Source organism: Crocodylus porosus, unplaced genomic scaffold, assembly GCF_001723895.1.
Source record: "Crocodylus porosus isolate Cpor-Errol unplaced genomic scaffold, CroPor_comp1, whole genome shotgun sequence".
Lineage (NCBI taxonomy): Eukaryota > Metazoa > Chordata > Crocodylia > Crocodylidae > Crocodylus > Crocodylus porosus.
The window spans coordinates 4075900-4102325 of NW_017728937.1; the positions used below are offsets into that span (position 1 = coordinate 4075900).

The 26426-nt window shown below is 47.7% G+C and overlaps 1 protein-coding gene across 6 annotated transcripts in view; it reads right to left on the reverse strand.

Moving 5' to 3' along the window:
* Nucleotides 1-2427: 2427 nt before the first annotated feature.
* Nucleotides 2428-26426, reverse strand: part of LOC109318195 (ribonuclease inhibitor-like) — a 30434-nt gene continuing 6435 nt past the window's right edge. The window contains exons 2-11 of one of the 6 annotated variants that reach the window (XM_019547283.1): nt 25174-25306; nt 15126-15231; nt 13658-13828; nt 12380-12550; nt 11074-11244; nt 8384-8554; nt 7727-7897; nt 6297-6467; nt 4139-4309; nt 2428-3266 (exon numbers count right to left, since the gene is read on the reverse strand). In XM_019547283.1, coding sequence (XP_019402828.1) covers nt 3179-3266; nt 4139-4309; nt 6297-6467; nt 7727-7897; nt 8384-8554; nt 11074-11244; nt 12380-12550; nt 13658-13828; nt 15126-15211 — 1371 coding nt within the window. In that variant the 5' untranslated portion in view covers nt 15212-15231; nt 25174-25306 and the 3' untranslated portion in view covers nt 2428-3178. Of the gene's footprint in view, nt 3267-4138; nt 4310-6296; nt 6468-7726; nt 7898-8383; nt 8555-11073; nt 11245-12379; nt 12551-13657; nt 13829-15125; nt 15232-15325; nt 15595-19562; nt 19627-21606; nt 21623-25173; nt 25307-26426 lie in introns of those variants that run through there. The other 5 variants (XM_019547285.1, XM_019547282.1, XM_019547281.1 and 2 more) reach the window with 5 other exon arrangements.

Consider the following 26426-nt stretch of genomic DNA (forward strand, 5'->3'; position numbering starts at 1 on the left):
TGGTGAAAATAGGGTATCGGGCCTTGGTTCAGGAACAGATCTCCCATTTATAACATTGTTTCCTATGGGAAAATTGGTTCCAAGTTATAACATTTTGACTTAAGACATGGTTTTCAGGAACCAATTGTGTCGTAAATCTGAGGACTGCCTGTATCTTTAATTGGAGCTTTACAATGAGCAATATAAAGTAACTGCATATAATGATCACATAACTAAATCTCATTGTGTAATAATACTAAAAGCTTTTGTTTTAAATACTATATGCTGTCTTAAATCAGTAGAAAGTCAAAGGGGTTTTGTGCTTGCCTCCTTCGTAAATTCCAGGCACGTACCTAATACAGTAAGTTGCAAAATAAAGTGTAAAAGATTAAAATACATGGACCTGAACCGTAAAGCAAAGAGAAAAGAAAAACCATAATAATAAATTTAGTTTAACCCATCAGAGAAAGAATTAAACAAAACGTCATAGTGGGCATTGTCAAATAGAGTGGTGCAGGATGTTAACAGTGTACAACAACATGATGTTACTTAAGAAAGAATTCATAGATTCATAGATGTTTAGTAGGAGTCCTATGGTGCCCTGTGCCTTCCTTTTACTCCCTACATACCTAAAAATATACTTTTTGTTGTCTTTAATTTGTGTTGCCAGCCTCAGCTCTGTAGTTGCTTTGGCCTTTCTAACTGCCCCCTGCAAGTGCAGGCCAAATAGATACACTCCTCCTTGGTAGCTTCCCCCTACTTCCGCTGCCTATATGCCTTTTTTGCCCTTAGGCTCCCCTGGATTTCCCTGTTTAGCCAAGGAAGTTTTTTGGCCCTTTCCCCCTTTTCCCTCATACTGGGATTGTCTCCCTTTGCGCCTAAAGGATTGCCTCCTGTAGGAATGACCACCCTTCCTGGACTCCCATCTCACCAATACTTCTATCCTGCAGTGTGTCATTGACTACACTCCTGAGCACACTGAAGTTAGCCTTCCTAAAGTCAAGCACTTCCACCCTACTAGTTATCTTACCCACCCTACGCCAGATGGTGAATTCGATTGATTGGAGGTCACTGTCCACAAGGTCCTACCAGGTCCTTCCGGTAGCCAACACCAAGTCCAGTAAGGCATTTTCCCTAGTGGGACTGTATACATCCTGCGTTAGGTGAAGGTCTTGCACGCTGGTTAGGAACCTACGTGAACAATTGGATTTGGCTAACTGCTCCTCCCAGCAGATGTCAGGGTAGTTTAGTTCCCCCATGACAACCACGTCCCTAGACTGTATGGCCTCTGAGAGCCGCCACAAGAATCCCAAGTCTAGCTTTTCCTCGTGGTGTGGTGGTCTGTAGCAGACACCCCCCACCAAGTCCCTTTCCCCTCAACCTCCATGTATCCTAACCCACAGTGCCTCAACTTGCTCCTCCGTAGGTCCCGTTTTGATTAGGGTAGATGTATAATGCTTCTTTACATAGAGAGCAACCCCGCCTCCTTTCCTCCCTACTCTGTCCCTTCTGTACAACCTGTAGCCCTCAATGTGTACCACCCAGTCATGGGTAGGGTCCCACCAGGTTTCTATTAGCCACATTAAATCAAAGTTATTATGTCTGCCATCTAGAGCAGGGAGTTAGCACCCCTGGCAGTCATAGGGAGGAATTATGTGTACATCAGGCTGATGTCATGCTCTGGAAGTAAGGTGGTGCTGGCACAGTTGCCCTCTGGCCAAGATGGATAGCTGTTTCTGATGGTTTCAAACAGGGCTCTATAAAAGGCACATGAAATGCTGTGCTTAACTAACAGCTACCTTAGCTATGACCATTTTGGCTGGATATGGCCTCTCCTTGTGCACCAAGGCTTAGCCCACAACACTGCCACCGTCTGCCCAAGCTCTGGAAGCCACCATTGAACTACTAGTCTTCTATAGTGAAACAGGTAAAGGAGGGAAGGACAGGCAGGAGAGGAAACTGTGGTTGGTATGGCAGAGCAGGGAACAGATTTGCTTATGTATGCATCTTTGTGCCAGGCCACCCTGGAGCAGGACCCTGTACACTGAAACAAGTTACTTATGCATTTAGACTGTGTTCCTTTTCCTTACTTCACCCCTGCAAGATACAAAATGCACTCAATTCATTGAATGTATCTGGGTGGGGTTTAAACAAGCTCTTCTCTTAGGCAATTAGATCAGAAGGGTTTCAAACAGACCAGTGTGTCCTACTTAGTCTTTTAAAGTCTAGATCTCTCACTTAAGCCTCAGGTGGCATTTCCTGCTGCTGAGTGTTTCATACATGCACTCTCACTCTGTTTCCTTATTAGAAAAGGAAAGAGGTGTTAGTAGGACACTGCTTCTGAAAACAACAATTGCACTCCAATGCAGAGAGGAAATTATCTTTTCTGTCCTTCCATTTCCATCTAGAGGGACTCTCTGCACATTCAGGGAAAAAAAGATAACCTCATTCTTTGCAAACAACTTTATTAGAATAAAAAAGTAGATAGAACTATTCTAAACAGACCAAATTATGCATAAAATTACTTTATTTCCAGTTTGAGCAGAACTGCACACCAGCAGGTCTCCTTTTAAGGCAATCTACATAGATTTCTTTCATGTGGAAGCAAGTTTCAATAAAAGTGGATCACATGACCTGCAACTCAAATCCAAGTTGCTCATAGACTCTTACCATAGCCACTTTCTTTGGGGAAGATGGGTCGGTTCCACAGAAGGCCTAGCAACATTTGATTTTACAACTTAAATATTTTTGCTTTGTTTCTCTGATAGTTGGTGCTAGGAAAAAACTATTTCAACTAAACTGCGTGGGTCTGCTTTTGCCAGGATCAACATGGAGGAGCAACTTCTAGGAAGTCAGACTAACACATCAGAAATCATGATAATAATTAAAATGCTGCTGAAAGGTAAAGGCCAACTTCCAGCGGATGCCCAAGTGTTCTTTGTTTTGGGGTCGGGCGGGTGGAAGGTGGAAAGGCTCCGATGCAACTCTGAAGGTCCAGCAAGCCCGACCGAGTCCTGACACATCCAGAAGTACAAAGAAGGTACCCCAGTTCCCTTAAGGGACAACTTGTTCTGCAGAAACTACACATTTTTTTTAATTTGATGAAAGCATATGCAACAGGATATTCATTGGTTAGCGTCATAAACAAAGTGGAAAAAGTTGGGCCTGAACAGCATTCAGAAGATAGTTGCATCTGGACTCAGGAAATTATCTTCAAACCAGGCTTGGATTCTTCCAGGGCCTGCAGTTCATCATCTACTTCAGAACTCCAGTAGATGTCATACAACCTGAAAATACAAGGGAACAAGCTCCACCGTTTCCAAATCTCTTAAGAACTGCTGGAGAGATGGTGCAGAGGGCACCCCTAAGGAGATGCTATGTGATAAAAAGCCCATTCATCCAGAAGGCACCATATAGGCTGTATTGCTAGGCCTGGGACCCTTGCTCAGAAAGTAGCTGTTAGGAAAGTTAATCTTCAGATAGAAGGGGCCAGCTAATGAACAGAAGCCAACAGCAGGACTAGTTTCTGTCTGTTGAGACAGGAATTGGCCAGTGGGCTAAAGACCTTTTCCTGCTGTTCCAGTTTTGTGGGGTCCTCAGGCAATCACATACATGAATTAAGAATGAATTAAAAGCTTTTCAAGGAACAGAAGTAAAAGCTCAGGATTCCCCCTGAAGTCAACCTCTATCAACACCAGACTCAGACAACTGCCTTTGAGCTCAACAAGAGGTAACAAGGCAAGTCCATTTTCCTGGAAGACCATATGACCTAACAGGTCTCCAGCAATGGCTGGGTGTTTGGGGACCACAGCTATCTGTTAAGAGGTGTCCCATTAGCTACTTGTAGCTCTGGCAGGGAAAGGGCCTTCAGGCACTTAACTTGGAGGTTTTCTTTTGTGAAAGATCACTGGAGAGAGTCAGGTCCCTTTAAGCCACTGTGTCATGAGCACGGCCACATAATCAACATGGCTTATGGTACATCTGAAAAGTTAGCCTCTGACAGGAAGTCAGCAGTTTTCTTTTGTCAATGGCTTCCCCAGAGGCAGCTTTGCTCGTCACTGTCCCATCTCCCTTCACAAGACTTCACTCTCCCACCAGCTTAACAAGGCTCATGAAGCCAGGCAGGTCCAGCAGGATGGAAGCCAGAAGCATTACTTACACTAGATGTTTCAGTTTGCAGTTGGGGCTTTTCACTGCTTCATATAGCTTTCTCACACCCTCATCCTCCAGCATGTTGTTGCTCAGGTCAATCTCTCTTAGGCACGGTTTGCTACTGATGACAGCAGCGATACTGTCACAGCAACCAGCTGTGGCATCACTGTCCCCCAGCCTGCAGGGGAAGAGAAACAAAGGCTTTTAAGGACTTTTGCTGACCTGTATTCCATTTAGAGGTGGAGGGTGGAGCAACATCTTGACTCCCTACCTAACACAGATCAGATCACTTGCACACATTTGACATTTCAAAGGTTTCCCTATAGCTGCTTTGTGCGTTTTCAATGAAGCAATGCTTACAACCATGGGTGGATCAAGGATTTTGAAATGGGGCGAGGGGAGGGTACAGATGGGGTGGTACATCATCCCATATAATGTGACTTTTTTTTTAGTTAAAGAAACTGGAAGTTTTACTAATATGCTAGGGGTCTAGCACTATATTATTCTCCTTAAAATCAAACCAAAAAACAAACCACTTCACTGAAGTGTGCACCAGTTTACTAGATTCTTTTAAACTTAAAATAGAACACAAGAAACGAGGCAAAAATGATCAAAATAGTCAAAATATACTGTTTCATTAGTTCAGTAGTCATAGTGAAAAATGTGCAGCCCTTGTTCAAATTTGTAAAATAAAATCTAGTGTTTGTGCACGTCTTGCCAGTGCCTCCAGTACTGCACTGTTTTACACCTTAGGAAATATAACTACATCTGAGTTAGGATTTTTAGCTAGAGCTAAAAACAGTCTGTAGGGCTATGAAATAGAAGAGACATTACCAGGAAGGGCTACCAGACAGCAAAATTGCACAAGAGAAGATAGTCTGAATAGTGGAACATCAAGACCATTTAAAAGGAGAGAGGGTTGTTAACAACTATTGAGTGAAGCAAGATTAGCAGGAATCACGCAGATTATAAGTCGCCGTGAAATCAAATAACTCAAATCAGTGCTGCCTGAATAGAAGTACTGCTGCCCATCCCAGGCAGTTGGTTTTAAAGTTTGTGTAGAGCAGGAACCAAGCAAGGCAGGGTGCAACTGCACCACTACACATCCTCACCATCAGATCTGCCTCTGCTTACAACAATAGTCCTCTGAACCCTTAGTGATGTACACAAGCCTCCTCGGTTGGCCTCAGCTGAAAGTCCCTCCCAGATTGGGGCTTCCTCATCTTAGTTCTGGTGTCTAGAACCAGCCCTAGAGTTCCCATGGGACCACCACAAGATTCCCCAGGCCCTGCAGATTTAGTCTGTGTACCTGGAGCCATGGAGAACAGCCCCCTGGTTCTCTGCACTGGGAAATGGGGGAGAGACAACTGCACATCACTGATACTGGTCAGGCTGTATTCAGGCCAAAACTTTTATAGTATTAATTCATGAGAGGCAACAATGTCATTGGCTCGCGGACAGCACCATGTGCGCAGTTCCTTTTCACAGCTCTGCCTTTTCCCCTGGAACTGACCTGGGGCTTATCCTGGTAGGGCTGGAACACCACAACACATGCATAGCAAGAGGCTAAAGAAAGCCCCATTGCCTTACCAATCCAAACCAGGATTTGCACTCTAGCAGAACACAGGAACTTCCATGTGGGTCAAGGCAGCAAGCTGTCCACGTGGCCCAGGATCCTGCATGACAAGAGGCCTGCACCAGTGCATCACAGGTACATGCATGATACCCTGCCACTGGCAGTAGCAGTTCCCTGCCCCAGAAGATTCTTCCAGTCTCCCCATGGGTTGCTCTATTTCCTCAAGGGCCACTGCATGCCCAGCCTGAGCACACAGTGCCTATTTTAAGTAGAAGGGAAGAATCTCTGGGAAATGAAGGCTTTTTTGAAGGACTGATCTCCATTAATGTAATAGCACTCAGCTGCCCATTGTGCCACTTTAACACTGTCCCATTGATATGTGCCTTGCAGGGGCAAGTAAGGGACAGCAAATACCCAATAAAGTATAACTGCAACAGGCAGTAACAAATCCCATTCAATCCCCAGCAATGCCTGCTGTAATGAAGTGTCAGTTTGATGTTGGAGCTATCTGGCAACGTCATCACACACCTGTATTCACCCACCCATTCTTGGTTTGTGGAGAGATACCAGTATGTTAGGAGCTACTTACCATATAGACTCTATGTTACAGCTGGGTTGCCGAAGTCCCTCACAAATCACTTTCACTCCTTCATCTTCTAGCTTGTTTGAACCTATCTGCAGCTCTTTCAAGGACTTGTTTGTGCTGAGAACGGAGCTAACGCTTTCACAACAGGCACTGGTGAGGCCACACTCCCTTAGCCTGCCACGGGGAAAAAAAAAACAACCTAAAACTTCAGGAACTGAAAGAAGTCATTTCTCATGCCTGCTGGCTTACCTAAATTTTAGTCACCCAAATCTGGGGGAAGATGCAAACTATTTCTTCTTGATACATCTACCTTCCTCATATGATCTGCATCCTTTCTCCTCAGTACGTTTATGCCTCACAGAGTTACTGTACTACTGTCACCCTCATCTTCAGTATCCCCAGATCCAAAGCTCATTTACACTGTGACATTATATTTAGAACTGTGCATGCTCTGAAACATAGGTACATTGCTGGGTACTTGATAAGTGACCTTTGTGAGCATGTCTCTTCACTAATTCCTTACCATTACCCTTAACAAGGCATCACTCCTGTTTCTGGTCAGCAAAACAGCTAAATAAACTTGCTCATACAGGCAGTAGCAAAACTATGATGTTTTTGGTTTCAAATGGTGGAAAGATACTTTATTTGTGCAGGCTCCCTAAAGGGGAGCAATTCTCTTCCTTCCTTTGGCTACAAAACACCAAAAGATCCTAGTCTTTTCTACAGCAGGCCAGCACAGAGCCAGCAGGGATACGTATATGCGAGCAGGACCTTCTATAGCTAAAGTCTTGAAGTTTCTGTTAGCTCAAGTGTTGACTTGTGTCTCATCCTTCAGAAACAGAGCCACATATGTATGTGTTTATAGCCAGCAGAGAGACTGCCTTTATTCCCAGAGGCTAGTGCTTTTCCTTGGCAAACAAAATTTATTTCTTCCCTCTTGAACAGGAAGAAGCACCACAACACATGGGTTAGGGCTCAAACCTCCAGACTTCAGAGCTGGCAATGGGAGAACACTGAGTCTAATAAAGGACACAAACTATCAAACCATGAGCATTCAGTTTCCCACTTGATCAAGCCATATGAGCCTCCCTATATTAAGATGCTGTGTTGCTGTTTGAAGTAAATTGCATGATATTTAATGGCTGAGCTCTCTTTAGAATAAGGCCATTTCCTACCTCTCAACTGAAAGGTAAAGAGATTTTTCAGAGTGTCTGAGGGATTTAGGAGCACAAGTCCTGTTAACCAGTGGTATCACTGCACTTAAATCCTTAAAAAATATATATATATAAAAAATGAGCATAACAAGAGCGAGATCAGCACGAGTTCCCTGAAGGTTCACCATGATGTAGGAAGTTCCTGTGTAAACAATCCATAGCAAAAGTTACCTATCCAAAACACATTGCTGTGCGAGCTGAAAACCTGCTGCTGCTTACCATAATGACTGGAGTTTGCATTTTGGGTCTTTCAGTCCTTGGCACAGAAGATCCATTCCTGCATCTCCCAAACTATTTGTTATCAGACTCATCTCTATGAGGGACTCTTTTGTACTGATGAGATTGGAGAGATCTTGACAACTAGCAGCTGTGAGACCACATTCCCATAACCTAGAGAGAACAAAAATATTGGCTTGTTCTAGACTCACACAGATCAAGGTAGACAATACTATTTCACGCAGGTTGACAGATGCTCAGAACAAGAGAGCTTGGTCTCGATTTTTTTCCAAATCTGCAAGAAGCTCATCCCCACCCCCCACACACTATACAAAAAGGCCACATACACCTCTTTGATGCTTCCCTAGGAACTCCATCCTTTACATTATTCTGTACATAAACCTGGACAGAACATAGAGCAGTGCTCTCATGCATTTTCAGTCATTATTTTCCTGTTCCTTTTCAGTCCAGAGTTCTTCATAGAACCAGAGGTGGGGGATTTGTTGATTCCACTAGAGGTGCCCCCTTCTTCATAAGGGATATGCTGGCTGAGGACTCTACAGACCAGGTGGGATCAGGCCAGCATGATGGTGCGCATAGCTCAGAAGCTATGCTGAACTCCCTTTAACAGGAATTTAAACAACCTCTGGCTTCACTTACCACAGCTTCTGTATTTTGCAGTTAGGATGCAGCAGCCCCTGGCACAGCAGAGCTAGGCCTGCATCTCCAAACTTGTTGTCTCCCACAGCCAGATCTATCAGGGATGGCTTTGTATGGAGAACGTTGCCCAGATCTGCACAGCTCTCAGCTGTCACACCACAGTTTTCCAGACTGCAGGGAAGAGAAAGACAAGTGTTCAGCAGAAGCATCCCTAAAGGTCAGTGGAGAGAACAGTATCTGCCCTCCAGGATACAGCCAGGGAGATTTGTGGGCCGTCTTCCTAGTCAGTGTATTGGGGAGTGCAGCCACCTAAGGGTCTGGCCTGGTACTCATAGAACAAGCAGCCTGCACTACCCCTTTTGGGGCACTAGGGGCAATCAAACCATTCCCATGACATTCCTGACATGGTTCCTTGGGTAAATGCAATATCTTTATTAGAACAACTAAACAGTTGGAAAAATTGTTCTTTGAAAGCTCGCAAAGTAGGGGTGCACCAACAGGGATTTTGGGGGTTGATACCAATAGCTGATTTTTAAGGAGGCATATCGGCTAATACTGATCTAGTTTCTGACATGCAGCCCGGCAGCTTGAAGAGCAGAGTCTGGCTGGCAAGTCTGTTGTGGTGGAAGGGGTGGGGCAGTGCAGGGCGGGGGAGGGCAGGGGTGTCAGTGGTGATGCATAGGGGGTGTGCAGGGGTGCACATGCACCACCTGACCGGCCACACTCGCCACTTAGGCAATGGGTGGGGGGGGGGCAGGTAGGAGCACCAGTACCTTGCTTTGCAAGTGCTGGCTGATCTCCACAGCCACCCCCAGAAATGGCTGCAGCGATTGGCCATCATGGGATCGGCCACAAGGACCCCTCGCCAGGCAGCAAGATAGGCCACGGGTGGTCTCCCCATCCCGCTCCGGGCAACAAGATTGGGCATGGCAGGACTGGTCAGTCCCGATTGGTGGGACTGGTCACAGGGGTGCATGTGCCTCCCCTGACTAAGGCCGCAGTTACCCATATGGGGGAGGGGAGGGGGGCCTGTTGCAGATTGAGGCCCCTGCAGTGAGGGAGTGGGGCTGGGGCAGGGGCTGGAGCAGGCATGACCCAGAGCTGTGGCTCATCTGGGGGGGGTGGGGGGTGCAGGGAGGCACGAGCAGCTCCTGCAGCTATGTACACCCTAGGAGGGCTTGGGCAGGGGTGTGCCCAGAGATCTGCATGCAGGGTGCAGGTGAGCTGCAGCTGCAGCCAGGACTGTGCTGGGCGCTTCCTGGTGGGTGGGAGGCTAGGCCAGCTGTGCTTGTGGAGGGTGGGGAACTAGCAGTGCTGAGAGGGGGCTATGGGGGGAGGCTATAGCGAATTTTGGGGTGGCTGCAGCCCCCCGTAGTACCCTTCTCAGTACCACTGCTGTGCACCCTGAGCATAGCCTGGTCCAGCCCACACCGGGAAGAGTCCAATCCAGCCCCAGCCCCAGCTTGTCTGAACCCCGCATGCAAATCCAGGCCCACCCCCCCATGCCCTCCCAGGATGCATGCAGTGGTAGGAACCAGCCCTCGCTCCCCACGCCCCCTGATGAGCCATAGCTCCATCCTGCACTCCGTCCCAGCTGGGCAGTGCTTGCCCCAGCCCCACTCCCTCCCCCACTGCAGAGGCCCTAATCTGCGCCCCCACACCCCTTCCACCCCAACAGACTTACCAGCTGGATGGAGCTCTTCACACTGCCGGGCTGTGCTACTCGCCACCTATGTGCTGCTCTGCGGCTGCATGCATGTGTGGGTATTTATTGGCCAAATAAATCGGCCACATTATCAGAAATCGGCTTTTTTTGCCTAGAGTCAATTTTCTTTATATTGGTACTGATCCAATATCGGATCGATGCATCAGTGCACCTCTATTGCAAAGAACAATTTTTCCAAGTATTTAGTTGGTCTAATAAAAGATATCACATTTACCCAATGAACCTTGTCTGCCTATGTCCTTAGATCAACACGGCTATAACTAACTTCCCCGTGCCATTCCCATCCAGTTCTCCACTGAAAAGGCATCTTCTCTTGCTCCTCCCCTCCCTTTATGCTAAGGCTTCTCTCAGGATCTCTGGGAAACAGATATTGTTAGAAAAGAACCTTGCAACAAACTCCAAGGGATTCCAGAGAGGCCCTCTGGGTGTTGAGGTAAAGGGGCTTCTACGTGGACAGACCCTATGTCAAGGGCAAACTCCACAACTTATCATTCTGCAGAACAGCCATGCTCTCAGAAGAACATGTGAACAGAGGGAAATATCACATTGCTTCCCCAGATCTATACAGGGCTTCACCCCCTCCAGGGGCCCAATCCAGCACACTGTTCTGAAGAGACACATGCACTTAGGGATATATACTTTGCAGGATACAAGCTGTAGGTACTGGCCTTCCCCACACCCTCAAACGCCAGTGATTGGATGTTGTCCTCGCAAATTTAATATCTAGAGTGCAACCCTGGCACCATTATTAGTGGCAAGTGAGCTCTAGCTGAGAACCCTCTGCCAAGGAGGATTCTTTTTTGAACCAAGAGGGGGTTGTTGCAATTTTATGGCAACATAGATTCATCCTTGCAAAGGTCCCCTGAGAACCTGCATTATCTGTGGGACTAAGGGTGTGTTGTTTGCATGCCAGGAGTGGCAGCAAGATCTGTTACAGTAGAGAAAGGAATCGACTGTTACTTACTGTAGTAACTCTAAGTTACAGTTTGGATCCATCAGTCCCCGGCACAGCTGTTTTATTGCGCCATCTCCCAGTTCATTGTTACTTAAGTTCAGCTCTTTCAGGGTCGGCTTGGTGCGCAGAACAGATGTAAGCAGCTCTGCATTGTCCTTTGTGAGCTCACAATAGCTCAGTCTGTAAAGAAAAAAGGTTGGTTTTTCTTCATGCTGATACCGGCACTGTAGAAAGAGGGCAACCTCTGCCCTTCACTTTGCTGTACTGAAACCCGTTAATGTACATATCAAAATGCCGCTGAGCCATTTCTATAGCAACACTCCCTGACACCCCAGTCACTGACTCTGTATGGCAACTCTAGACTATTTCCAGGGAGCTCTTCTGGTTTGAGGAATTCACAAATCTCCAAGATTTCATGAAATTGCACACAGGTTTGCTTACAAATCCCTGTATATTTCTGCAATTGCAAAAGAACCCTTCACCAGCACTCATAGAATACTTGTGAAGAGATCTGCTTTTCCCGTTTGGAGTCTTTTAGTAAAAGGAGATCATAGCTTCCCCCATGAACAGACCAGTACTTGTGGTCATGGTCCACCTATCCTTAACCACAGTTGAATCCAGAGTTCAAGATCATTTCACATATAGAGGAGATCTCCTACTATGGATTAGTCACAGGTTTGCCTCCACCCTTCCATTAAGAAGGGACTAAATTCAGGGCATTTAATCTACCCTACAGCATATGTTGAAGGCACACCATCCATAGTTCTGCAAAAAGAAAGAATTGGGTTAATGGGCAGGACAAGTAATGTAATTTCCACCCTGTGCAGAGACGAATTCTCTATAACCAATTAAATCCCAGCTGCTTCTGAACAAAGATACCAGTTAAAGGCATTTTTGCCATGCCTATCCTTTAGACCACCCATCTGCCTTGCAGAAACTTTCCTGCTGATATGCAGAACAGAACACCCAAGAACCCCACAGCCAGGACTTGAGGCAGGGAGGGGTCCAAGATCTGAAGAGCTATTGCAGGCAGCCATCAATAAGAATTGCTTTTGCTCACTAGGGCTAGATTAAGCCTGTCAAGCTAGAGAATCAGCTGTACTGTTACAAGCCCCCTGGACCATCCAGTCTCCCCTCCTGCAAATCTTTCCTTGGATAATGAAAATCCATCCCAAGGAAAGATGCAAAAATTCAACAACTTGCCAGTGTTCTCAACACTGATTCTGGAAACAACAGATGTCACTGGGAAAGAGCAAAAAAAAAAAAATGCACCCTCCAGGAAGAGATGGGAACAGATCAGCAGTCTGTTACGTACGTGAGACTCCGTATCTTACAGTTAGGATCCAGCAACCCCTGGCAGAGCACTTTTCCTCCTGAGGTTTCTAGCTTGTTGTCACCCAAGTGCAGTTCTGTCAGAGACGGTTTCTTGCTGAGAACAGAGCAGAGACTCTCACAGCAGGCACCTGTTAGGCTGCAATTCTGCAGCCTGAGACCAAGAAAGAAAGAAGAAACTGGGGTAAGAGGAGCACTCTGATAATTCACCCTGTGCCCCAAGCATGGAGCAGTAGCTAGGTGCTGTACAACAGTGCAGTATCCACAACAGGGCAGTCGTCCCAAATTGCCCAGATGGATAAATCAACATAATGACTGCCACAGCATTTAAGCCTGGTCTGCTATGCCACGTTCCAGAAATTTGGGCCTTTTATGATACTCTAGCTGCTGGTTTTATGGTTGCAAGACACTCCTTTGACAACAGTTACTTGTACAGAGCCCACAGTGGACAGCAGAACCCTTGCAATGTTTGCCATTAAAAAAAGTGACAGGATTCCTATCTAGCAATGCAGAACATAGCTGTTTGCTAGAGCTCTTTCCCAATGGAGCTCTCTTTTGTCTTCTATTCTGCTGATGGCCTGAAGCATCAGTCCCCACCATGCTGCTTGTGGGCAACATGGTACTTGTGGCTACAGGAGGTCACAGAGTTCAAAAAGAGGCTGACAGGGAGGGCAATATATGTTGCTGCCCACAGCATTGTCACTGCTGGTGACAGTGTTAAGCAAGGAACAGGATTTCTGGTAGGACTTCCTTTGACATGGCAGACTCAAGAGACAACAGCAATATCTTTCCTGAGCCAATAAAAAAAAAAAAAAGGCAGCAGCAACATTACAAGCAGCTGTAGCTAAGTCGGGCTGTTCTCTGTCCTATGTCTTGCTTGAGTTGACCTGGCCACATAGTCTAATCACACACAGCGGGGGAGTCAACTCTTACCCTTCAAGGGTCTTTGTAAGGAACACAGTAGTCCAGGGACCAGATGTTGTCACCATTACTTGGTGGACATTTGAGGTTAATGGTGACTGAAGTCAACTTCATGCCACTAGATGTAGTGACAGCTAGGGCAGAACTCCTGGGGTTTCCCCCAAAAGGCTGACATAGGACAACGACCCTCCACTGGCGCACGCTGGCAGAGTCCACTCAGTTCAGGTAGAGCATTGCAGCTCCACTGAGCGGAGGAGCTGAGGTTCCACCCCCACCCTCACAAAGTCTCGATGAAGATGGAGACAGGAGCTCTGGTGCAGAGCAGGCAGAGGAACCTTACCATAGCAACTCCAAGTTACAGCTTGGTGTCAGCAGCCCTTTACACAGTACTTTCACACCCTCATCCTTGAGCTCATTGTTATTCAGCTTCAACTCTTTCAGAGACTGGTTAGTACTGAACACAGAGCAAAGATCTTCACAGTGGCTCCTGGAAAGACTGCAGTCATCCAGCCTACAGGAAAGGGATGCCCAGCATTAAACCCTGCAGTCTTTTTTCCTTGTCTTGTTAACCCAACATTCCCCAGCAGGAGGTAGAAATAGGTTTTTATTATGACTCATCTTAGTTCTCAGGTTGACTCACTGATGTAATCCACCCATCATATTATGCAGATCAACAGCACACTCTGCAACTGAGACATGATAGAAGGCAGGACTCCTGCCTTAAGTGTGCTCTGGCACAACTGGGACTGCATCTGCATGGCAGTTCCCTCAGAGACATATTGGCCAGAACTCCACCATGCCGCTCATCCTCCTCAGCCTACAGGGAGATAAATCTTTGGCTACATTTCCCTTTCATGTCTCCAGCAACCAATTACCCAAGCAACAGGAGTCTGGCCCTGCATCTAAGAGCCCAGAGGGCAATATACAGGCTGACAGACATACATCAGAACTGAACAGGGTGGTCCCTTGCCAGACTTTCCAGTACTAGAACAGCTCTGAGGAGATCTGTTCTGGGCAAGATTCAAGTGGCCTCTGACAATTATCAGCTGCCTTCACCTAATCCTCAGGTGCCCAAGAGGATGCTTCCTGTGCTGGGTACTGCATGAAACAAAGAAGCAGACAGTCCCTGAGCTGAAGGGACTTTGAGTCTAAGTAGACCAGGCAGACGTGGCACAGAGCAGGGGTACAGCCCTGAAATAACAGACTGTGCTATGGCAGCAGTCATCACATTAGTGCCACCACTTTTTGGCTGAAACAGGTTTACGTAAGAAAAGATAAGCTAAGTGGAAAGCAGGAGTGAAGCTGACAGAACAGGCTGGTGAAAGTCAGCAGGGCAGGAGTAGAGGAAAGATAAAGAGGGGAAGGAACCGAGTCAGGGAGAGGGTGGAAGCAAACCACTAGTTAGCACATAGCAGGAAGTTCTTTGTCTGGCCCATGATCCCTGCTTTGGCTGCTTTCACAACTTTGAAGAGTCTCTAGCCACTCCTTACCCCCAACGTGGCCTAAAGGTGAGAACTCGAGAGGAGGCAGGCACCAGCCGGAGCACAGCTCTCCCAGTCGGGGCATTCCTGGCACAATTGTTGGTGCAAGAGAGAAAGGTGGCTACAGCCAGCTTCCACTTCACCCACAATCCCCAATGCAGCCCTCCCTGCTGCGACCATTTTTGCAGCTGCTCCCATCTCCTGCCTCTGAAGCAGCCTGGTCTCTGGCTGGCACTGTACTCTGGTACATGGCTCAGATTCTCTAGAGACTGCCAGTCCACACAGCTTTCATTATGCTAGGAGAGACTGTTCAACAACAGGCATTACCTGATGGTTTTGCTATTTTTCATGGAAGAAACAAGTTCAGTCCATCTGGACCCAGTCAGCTCTTCACACTGGACATCAGGGTCCATTTTCAGTGTTGATGTTAGACCTGAAGATTTAAGAAAGGGTCACATAAGTTAATCTCTTTGAGCAAAGTGCGCACACATACACACACACATTCCCAATACTCTCCAAAAACTGACCGGTCCTGCTTGCACTGCTAGATTTATAAGCCCCTTAGTCAAAACTGCGTAATTTGTTCTCTTTACATAAGACCCGTGTTGAAAAGTTTCTGCCTCAGATCCCACATTTCAATGCTGGATTGCATCAGACAGTGGTCAGATTAACCCGGCTAAGGCCCCTCACTGGCGGGTGGGTTCAACAGGCATCCTGTACAGTTATTACAACAGAGCCAGGAAAGATACTCGTGATCCTGAGGCAGCCATTCTACCCAGAAAAAGAGAAATGGAAGCTCCCTTCAGTTATGTGCAAGAGCATAACAAATAGATTCCCTCAAAAGAGGCCTCCTGGAAAAGAAGTCCCATTCTTCTACATATTACTGGTGTTTCTGAGATGCATGGCATATGAGCATGCATTAGAGAGAGCATGAGTGTTCAGTGTCTGCATGATCTCCCATCCGTGTGATCTCATGGGGGTAGGAAAAGGACAGCAGGGGGCATCTTGACAAGAACCTCTCAGTCAAAGTCAGACCGCTGGAAGAGATGGAACCAGGGACAGGCAATTATTTCAGGTAGAGGGCCGCCTACTGAGTTTTGGCAAGCCATCAAGGGCCGCATGACAGGCAGCCGGGGGCAGATAAATATTAATTTTCTAATTTTTTTAAGGGGTCTCATGGGCCAGATAGAATGGCCTGCTAGGACACATCAGGCCCCACGGGCTGCATTTTGCCCACCCCGAACTAAAGGGTCAGGCCTGGAGGGGTCCCATTAACTACAACCATCCAACTAAAACTGGAGTCACACCAATTAACCTGGTGCCAATTGTGGCACTGCAAAAAGCCTCTCAGGCTTGGCCAAAGACAATGATGCAGATGGGAGGCTCTACAAGGCATTTGACATCCTTGGCCTTTCCAAAACCCCTCCTTGTATTAACGAAACGCAGCCAACTTTTTGTGCTTGCATGTGCCACCATCTGAATAGTTTGTATCAGCCAGAATTTGGGACCACTTCTTCCGGCGTCATGGACAGAGCACAGGCACACAGGTACTCTGGGCACAGTGTTCCCATAGCAAGTATTCACAATACCTAGCAATGCGTGTAAATATGCCAAGATATCTAGTTATACTCTAGACTGTAAATCTTATAATTCCCTAGCCTAATCCAACCAACACTAGCAATCAGGTGTAGGGCATGAATAGCTGCATTGATCCCAACAGGACAGTTCAGGAAAGTGAGCAGATAATGCCATATAGCGTTAGTAAGTACATCTGTGAGAGTTCCAGGTAACCTGTGTAAGGGAGTGCACAAACACTGAGGGAGCGAGTGAAAATGTAGTCACTGTCTTTTGGCAGTGCATTGCACTGAGGACTGCTGTCATTGGCCATTCCAAGAAGCAGAAGCAAATCCAATGCAGACTGCCAAAGACTTCTTTTTTGTTTGTTTATTAAAGAGTCCTCCAGCACAATCAGGATCAGGAAGCAGGACTTCAAATACCTCCACACCAGCACTTAAGACAACACTTTCTGGCTCCAGGCAACCAGGTAACAGAATTCTTGAGTGCTGCTGTGCGTCATGCTATTGCCCAACTAGACTTAAAAATGGCACCCCTTTCCCTTTCCCAAAGGGTCTCCTCTCCCCTGTCTTTACCTACCGCACAAGCTAAGGTATTGGTAGCATTTCAGGTACTATACATGGCAGCAGTGTGTGAGGGTCTGAAATGAAGATTTAGGGGATTCCTTGGGATAGTGATCACCTGTGGTTGCAGGCAATGGGACTAAATGGCCCAGAGGCCCCTTCCATTCCTGCATCCCTAGGTGAGAACATATCCCATTCTTAGCTTACAGTCTGCACTAATTGTTTTTCTACTGCATCACTTTTTCCAAATTCCTCCTCCCAAAAGCCACATTTCCACTGCAACAGAATGGCTGGAGGAAGCCAAGGGGTTCTAGAAAGAAGTATGTGATTTACAAAGGCAATGTTGCAAATGCTACAATACCCCAGTAGCCAGCACTGCAGCTGAGGCATACAGCAGAGACACCCCACTAGAAAGCACAGCTAATCCCTCACTCCATTGGGAGACAGAATAACAACTGGATCCCACTAAGGCCCACAGAGCCACAAGTGGCTCTTTGGTACAGGTGGATGTGGCTCTGTAGGCTCAGGTTGTGAAGCTAATTAAGAAATACCAAGCTAAGGCCTCTGGTGGTTGCCTCGTAAGACAGAGTTTAACATTATGCCACAAAATGTCTCTCCCTCTCCTAGTCAGGAGTGGGATGACAGTAAAACAGTCTTTGAACCAGACTCCCATAGGTGATTAACATCTACAACACCCACTGACTTATGCTTGTGTCAGCGATTCTCAACCAGGGTGCCTGGGATGCCCCGAGATCCTTTCAAGGGGACCATACAATGTTAGCACTGTTAGGTGTGCAAATATGATTCACAGGAGGAATCCAAAGATTTCAAATAGGAATCTGTAGCATTAAAACCGTTTTGTCCCGTTGTGGTCTTTTTGATTCTTCGCAATAGAAGAACTGCTCTATTACTTTTCACTCTTTTTCTGACTACAGAAAAGTAAGTGCTGGCATTTTCTGAGTGGTGCTTTGAGACTAAAAAGGTTGAGAACCACTAGGCTATGAAAAGGCTCTCAGTACAGCTAAAAGCCATACCTAGACCCATATATGTACAGGCAGTCCTTGACTTACAACAGTTCAAGTTACAATGTTTTGCACTTACAACGTCTATAAACTGACACCCTGTTTCAACTTAATGATGTAGGTTTTGACTGTACAATGCTTGATCCAACATCACGCCATGTCAGCAAACAAGTTTACCGTGTCACCCATCTCCCTGGAGAATATCTGTCCAAACTTCCTTGGACACTTTCTTAAAAAAAGTAACAAGACTCCAGAAAAACCTGCAGCCAAGACTCCTGAGAAGACTCAAAAAGTCCAGCAAAGTCACCTCAAAGAAGTCCTTCCAAATCAATATGATTGCTATTTACAATATAAATCCACTAATGAAGCTATATTACTCATCTATAATTGATCAAGTACAAACTTATGGGGTATTTTTGGTGAAAATAGGGCATCAGGCCTTTGTTCAGGAACCAATTCCATTTATAACGTTGTTTCTTATGAGAAAAAAAAATCGGCTCCAAGTTACAACATTTCGACTTAAGAAATAAATGGTTCTTAGGAACCAGTTGTGTCCTAAGTCCGAGGAGTGCCTGTATTATAGTTCTTGGTGTTGGTTCCCCCCTTGGGGTGGACCACTGTTCAATCACGAAGATGATTCTTTGCTGTTAATTGGCAGCAACTTACAATAATCTGGGTTTCCTCTCTTCCCCCACTTTTTTGACTCTATCTCTACTTAGCCAGAGGGAAAGACTTAATGGTCTATGCCTCATGCTTGAAACATCCAACACTCCCCATACTGCCACAGTGACTAAGCAGCCATCTCCACATGGGGGATAAACTGAATTTCAGGCATATTGAGCAACTGTGTCTTCAAGCAAAGTTCTGCCTGCTCCCTCAGAAGATTCCTCCTACTACTGGTCATCAGATAAGGGCACTGCCCTACTGTCCCTCCTGAAAGTTTAGAAGAGCCAGACAGAACATCTCAGGCAATCTCCTGGGTACGCAACTCCCATGCATTAGTCCCACCAAGAAATCAACTCAAGTTTTCCCCACTTTTCATAACCTTCCCCCATTTCACCCCTCTTCACCTGCCTCTGACTCTGTCACTCTTGGGCTGCACTTTCCACCCTATACGGTCCCAGGATCTGCAATTTAAAAGCTCCATCAGGGAGTTTCAGACCACTTCCTGCTTTTCTTGAAACACTCCTGGATGCCAGATACAGAGCACTGTCTGATACCTGGAGACAGGTCCTCCTCACAAGGTAAAGACTTTCTGAGCCTGCAGAATTCACAAGCAGTGTGCCCCATTCTCTGCTCGCAGCCTCTGCCCCCAGCTAGTGCTGATGTGATTGCTCCACCTGCCGCCCCAGGACCAGCAGGCTCCTTCCCCCAGCTTTCCACTCTTTCAGCTCTCTTTACCACCCATCTCCTCTCCACTCCCTCTTCTGCTCACATTGCCTCAGACAGATACTCAGCAGCAAAAAACCATACAATAGAAAAGGGTCCGGTTAAGAGCTGCAGGATCAAGACCACGGTTCTTCTAAGCAGGTGCTGCTTCTAAGTGTGGCAACAGTGTTTTGCCCAGAAAATGTAGCTTTGGCTTCAGACATGCGAACACTTACAGAAAGCCAAACCACAGGCCTGCACTCCAGCAAGCCCTAGAATAAACATGAAGACACACACAAGTTGTTGTCTGTCAAGTCCTTTGGGATGGCTGAGATCAGGAGTGGATCCAGTGGGGCAGGGGCTGCACTGGTGCACTTGCACCCACTTTTGATTCCTGCTCCACCCAAATTTTAAAGCCAACTGCTTGGCAGTGGCAGCAGCATTTCAAACCAGGCAGTGCTGAGGCGGTCAATTAATTTCATGGCTCATTAGCATCTACCTGATCCTTTCTCAATGCTTCATTCCATCAGTGTGAACAACCCCCTCTTCTTTTTTAAAGACCTTAATGTTCCACCAAGCAAGCCAGCCTTTGTTCAGTCACACTGCCATCTGTGGGCTGCTCCTGGCCAGAAAGTTCCTATTGCACAGCCCTGCTGGGGGTTTGTAACTCATCCCAGCGATGTTATCTTTGTTTTCACTTCCATCTTAAAGTGAATAATAAAGTGCTAGGCCCTTGGCCTCTGAGTAAAGCTTCTTAGTTTCTTCTGAATGATCGGCATGGTGTTCTATGTGAAGATGCACCTCACCGTGTGCACCGTGCACCCCACCAAAATCAGCCATCCTCTCTCAGGCCTGGAGCAGGTGGTGGGTTATTTCTGCAGATCTCTAGTCCCAGCCTTGCTGCAGCTCTCAGGACCCAAAGGCACTGGGCAAGTGTCCCAGTCACCGCCCACAGGGAGCTGGAGCAAGAGGCTCCTGGGCAGGGAGAGCAGGACAGCGAGAAGCCAAGGAGCAGCTCAGCAACAACCAGACTGATTTTTTAAAATCTTTTCCAAAGCCAAATCAGTTCCAAATTCAACGGTGCACAAGCCAATAATCAGGGTCCAAAACGCAACTAAGCACAACTCAATCCTCAAGTCTGTGTGGCTCTACCTCAAACACCCTCCTCCCTCCCAGGCCCAGTGGTCCGAGCCAGCCTGAACCCAACTTTTCTGGGTCGGGGCTTAAGGCTGCATTAGCTCCAAACTCCAAATTGACTCCACCAAGCTTAATCGTTCAAGTCAGCTCAGTTTCACGACATGCCCAGACCCATCCACCTGGGACTTTAGATACTCCCCAGTTTTATAGCAGGCAAGGCACTGGAGCCCGGATGCCCCTAGTCATGCTTGCTCCTAGCCAAAAGGCGGGAGCAGCAGCAGCAAGCTGGAGAGGCGTGCAGGCGCAGACCCCGCTCCCACATTTTGGGAGGAAGTCTGGGAAATTCGCAGGGTCAGCCTGCCTGGAGGGCAATGCGTGGGCCTCACCCTGCGAAGATCTGCTGACCACAGGAACTAGACGCAACCTGAACCACACCCTCCCCGCTCCCCCCCCAGCGTACCAGGCTCCAGGAGGGTGCAGGGGCCCGAGTGACAGGCAACCCGGCAAGCGACTTTTTTTTTTTTTTTTCTGTTTTTTTGCACCGGTCCTGGAAGCACTGCAATACCATGTCAATGCACGGAGTGGATGGAGCACGCTCTGGTTCCACCACCCAATACCAAAAAGAATCTGCTCAACAAGCGACACCAACCCCACGCACCGGGATAGCTCACAGAGGCCTACCCAGCCGCACTCCGCCGCCTCCGCCGCCGCCTTCCGAACCCGCCCCCGAGCTGCGGCGACTGCGCCTTAGCCAGGCACCTCACCCCCTTGATTTGCATAGCCCCGCCCTGCTCTGCAATGGCACCGCCTAAGAGGTGGAAAGCGCGTCTGTAATTTGCATAGCCACGCCTCGGACTGTTGGTGGGGGGGGGGGCTATAACGCGACCAGCTGTGCTGTCTAGGCGGGGCCCGGCAGCCGCTGGGAGGGAAAGGGCATTCCCGGACGCCGCCCCGTGTCGCCAGTGGAACCCGGTGACTCACGCTTGGGGCGGGGGCGGAGGATCTTAAAGGCGCAGGGCTGTCTATGCCCCGAGCCGTGGCTAAGCCCCTGCCGGCCTGCGCCGTCGCCCTTGTTTCAGCTGCCCTCTTCCGCCAGCGGGCTTCTGCCTCCCCTGGACCCTGCGCTGCCAGTGAGGTGCAGACCAGCACATCCCCTTCTGCACCCCCACGTAGGAGCGTGGAAAATGAGAGTGGGAAGGGAGATCATCTAATCCAGTGTTTCCCAACCTTTTCCAGACCAAGGCACATTTGTGTTAATAAACATTTTCCGTGGCACACCTGTTAAGGCATTCTCCATCCTCATACCTATTGCAGCTCATTGCCATGGCTAAATCCTGCAGCACCCCTGTTCATTTCTGATGACACACTTTTGTGCAGCAGCACACTGGTTGGGAAACAGTGGTTTAGCCCAGCCCCTGCTCACAGCAGATCCATTCCCATCTAGGTCATCCCAGCCAGGGCTTTGTCAAGGAGGGTCTTAAAAACCTCCAAGGGTGGAGCTTCCCCCACCTCTCTGGGTGACCTGTTCCAGTGCTTCACCACCCTCCTAGTGAAAAAGTTTCCCCTAATAGCTAACCTGAACTTTTCTTGCTGCAGCTGGAGACCATTGCTCCTTGTTCTGCCATCTGCCACTGAGAACACAGAACAGTCTAGTCCATCGTCCAGGGAGTGCTCCTGCCAGGCCTGGCCCATGAGTCTCTTTGGGGCAGGGACTGCATCTCCTGCAGAGTTCATAGAATCATAGAAAGTGAGGGTTGGAAGGGACCTCAGGAGGTCATCTAGTCCAACCCCCTGCTCAAAGCAAGACCAGCCCCAACTAGATCATCCCAGCCAAGGCTTTGTCAAGCCAGACCTTAAAAACCTCCAAGGATGGAGATTCCATCATCTGTCTAGGTAACCTGTTCCAGTGCTTCCCAACCCCCCTAGTGAGAAAGTTTTCCCTAATATCCAACTTAAACCACACTTGCAGCAACTTGAGACCATTGCTCCTTGTTCTGTCATTTGCTACCACTGAGAACAGTGTAACTCCATCCTCTTTCCTCCCTACTTCAGGTAGGTGAAGGCTGCTATCAAATCCCCTCTCAGTCTTCTCTTCTTCAAACCAAATAAGCCCAGTTCCCTCATCCTCTCCTTATAAGTTGTGCCTCAGCCCCCGAGCCATTTTGTTGTCCTCCACTGCACTCTTTCCAATTTGCCCACATCTTTTCTATAGTGGGGGGCTCAAAACTGGACACAGTACTCCAGATGTAGCCTCACCAGTACAGAATAGGATGGAATAGCTAAAGAGCCATGTCCCATTATCATCATAAAAACATTATGTGTTGAAACACTTTCAGCCAAATCCAGGTTCCCCACCCCAGGGCTCACAGATGCTGTGTTGCCTGGAAGACTATTCTTTGTGGCCATAGGAAATGGGTTTAGTAGGCATAGAGAGGATAGAGTGATGCTGCCCATAGAGCACTGCTGGCTCTGGATTGTTGTGCTTGGGCCAGCGATGGCTAGAAAGTGCTGCTCTGCTTTACATTAAGGGGCTAAAACTTGACTAACCACAATATAAATCCATCTCTCATCTTCCCTAAATTATCACAGAAGCACTTCAGACCCCAGGGGCGGGGTGGTGGGGAGGGGAGAGGGGGGGACTGTTCATCCTCTACAAAGCAAGTGAACAAAGCAGGAGCAATTGGATAGTGATGGGAACTGAGCTGGGGGAGATTAAAGACAGAAGAGCTAAAGGAAGCATCCCAGGAAGTTCCACTGAGGCACCACACAATCCTGCCCGCAACTCAACATAAATGGCCAGTTTAGAAGGAAAAAGCCCTTGCTCTGCTATACCCTTATGAAACACCTCACTTTTGAGCTGCTTTTTAAGGGGCCAAAAAAAGACACCGCACTGAGCTTGTGGCATGGAGGACTGTCTTCACAGTGGCAGCCAGAACTCTGGTTAAGGCACCATATAATTTTTCCACCTTGAAAAGAAAAATCTCTTTCCTACCCCTCCACCTCCAATATCCAAGTGCTCAGGTACTATAAAGATGGAGGGGGCAGGGAATAGTATGTAAAGCAGTGAAGCTGCACAGAAAACATTGGTATAGAACCTACTAGGGGAAATACAGAGTCAATGAGGACCAAAAGAGCATCCTTCCAGTGAGGGGGGAAAGTAGGTTTCTCAGGGACAAAAAGGGTCTGCAATGATTTGTGCATGCAAATAGGACCCACCTCAAACCTAGCTCTAGGAATTCAGAATCTAAAGACAACTGGTTTTAAGAGGTATCAGCAGCATAGGCGATGCATGGGAGGGGGAAATGGGAGGGGGCACGTTGCCCCCCCGAGATTTCCCCTCAGTGGCCAGGGAGTGATGGCGCTGAGATAAGCACCGGCAGCATTTCCAGTTTTGCCACCGGCACTTCTGGCCCACCCACCCCAGTCTGCAATCAGCCACTGATGCTTCCCCAGACCAGTAGCTCATGATAGGCAGAGGCATAACCAGTCAATTCTGTGCCTGAGGCAATGGTGGCACAAAGTGCAGGAGCAATGGACAGTTTCACTACTGAGGGGGCAGATGTCACTGCATCATAATCCGCTTGACACATGTCAGCAGCATTTAAACACTGATTTTTGGTGGCAGGAACAAGAAGTGACATCTGCCAGCGCAATGGCAAGCCTCTGGTAACTGCTCCTACATTGTGTGCTGCTACTGCCCAGGGCACTGAAAACCACCACTGCTCCTCTGCCCTCCCCACTGATGGAGCCAGAGCTGCTGCAGGGAAGGTGCTGCTGCAGGTAAGAGCAGGAAGGATGGGGAGTTGAGGGGGGAGAAGGGATGGCATATATTCCAGCCCCCCACCCCCAAGCACTATATAAAGACAGCAGCCAGGTCTTGAGCCCCACTCACCCACCCATTGTTACAGTAGCCGGCACATGGAGGTCCAGCTCTCAGGGAAATTAATTAAGGGCCCTGGTCTATGTCTTTCCAGCACTTCCTCAAGCAACAGGGTTTCTCCATGGCCCTCCCCCTCAGGATCTTTCTCCATGTTAGTGAAATGCTTTGATGCAGCAATACTGCACCAGGTAAAGCTGCGCAGTGTCAGGCTTTTTTCAGGTGTATTATGCCTTTTACATATTAAATTAGAGGAGCTGGGGAGAGCTGGGTTGCAATTTGCCCCAATAGCTACTATGGTGACTTTTTTGGAAGAAAATGCTGATATGGTTGGACTTCCCTGGTGACGCACTGCCTGAAATGGTTGGAGGTGGCTTCCGTGATGCATCCATCTTACTGCCGGAGTTGTATGCCAGAGGATTCTTCACTGGAAAGGATGTGTCATCCTTCCCGCTGGCTGGCCACTCCCTTTCCCATGAAACCTACTTTTCTATTCAAACAATTTCCTAGAACTTGGGTTAGGGGGGTCCAAGCAAAGAAAAGTGCAGATTTCAGGAGTGCATCAGGCTGGATGCAGGGTCCTAACAAAAAGGAAGTTAATCCCTTCTCTCATTCCTGGTTTTAAAACATGCAATTCCCTCTTCCTGGTTAAAATGACAATTCTCTGATTAATCACAACCATCCAGTCCCATCCCCCCATCTCCCTCCCTCCAAAAAACAGCCTCTGCAACCCCCATTTTAAAAGTACTCCCATACCCTGCCCCTTCCCCTGCCAAGAAAGGAAAAGTGGAAAGAGTTTAGCAGTCCAGTTTTGTTAGCTCTGCGATACTTGCCTTGCTGTTCACCAGTCTCCGAAAAGGGAGTGGCTGGGAGACAGCAGCCTGTTTTTTCCTGCTCGGGTTTCCACGCAGCCTCTGCTCTTCGGGCAAATTATATGGTGCCCTGCTGTTATACACAGCTTCTCAGCTAGAGGGAGAAGCACTTTTTTTAATTATGCTTTTTCTCCCTTTCATATTTCATTGGTGACTCCCCTCTGTACAGCTGTAATGTGTTGTGATTTGTATAGCGGCCCAGTGCTTTTCAGTGGCTTTCCTGCATCTTGTATTTAATTTTCAATGTATAAACAGCAGTGAGAGTGTTCCTGTCCCATTCGGAGCAGGGGCCCGGGCACATAATCTGGGCCCCCGCCATCTAACACCCCATTTGTCTTGTTCTCCTCCCGATTCCATTCTCTTTCCCCTCCTGACTGCTCAGTAGGTCAGCTTCAAGAGAACGGCTGGAGTATGCTCTGTGCAGTGCCAAGCCTCTATTGTGGTGGTTAGGGCACTTTGCTTGGAGCTACAAGATGTAGCAATTTAGCTGAAAGGGAGGAGGGACCACATTTCCTCCACTTTATTTGCAGCAGGCATGTGTACATGTGGGTGGAAATACAATCTGAAAGCCAAATAAATGGCCAAAAATGCCTTAATGCAGCTATTCAAGTGCCACTTAGACAGGTAAAGGTAAAAGGCTTAAGTGTCTATTTATAAATATTAGTGTTGTTTCTCAGGCAATCCATGTACTGACTGGTTGAGGTTTACCAGATGATCAGATTACAGTAAAATCTGATTAATTCATCTTCATTACTAATCCTTGCAAAATGGCTAATTATCCAGGAGTGACTAACCATCAGCAGTTAGCCATTTTTAACTTTCCCCTGTGATGTATTTTGCCAGCCATAGTAAGATACAGTAAGCTTGTGATGTTTATCATAAAAGGGCTCCTATAGACATGCAGACATGCAGGGAGCTCTGATGCACTGGAAATCCAGTGTGTTGGAGCAGAATTGATTAATCAAGTCTGCTGGAGCACAGAAATAAATGCGCTCCAGCAGACTCTGGCATCATGTATATCCGTGTTCCCATGCCGAAAAATTATGGCAGGGCACGTTGAACTAAAGCTTGTTCAATGAGCTTTAGTTCAAAGCACCCCACTGCCATTTTTCAGTGCAGGGGATGCTGATACTTGTGACACTTGGGTGCTTTTAAGTAGCGTAGCTCGCTAATTAAAGTGCCCCTGGCCTCCCCCTCCCCTTCCCGCCCACCCA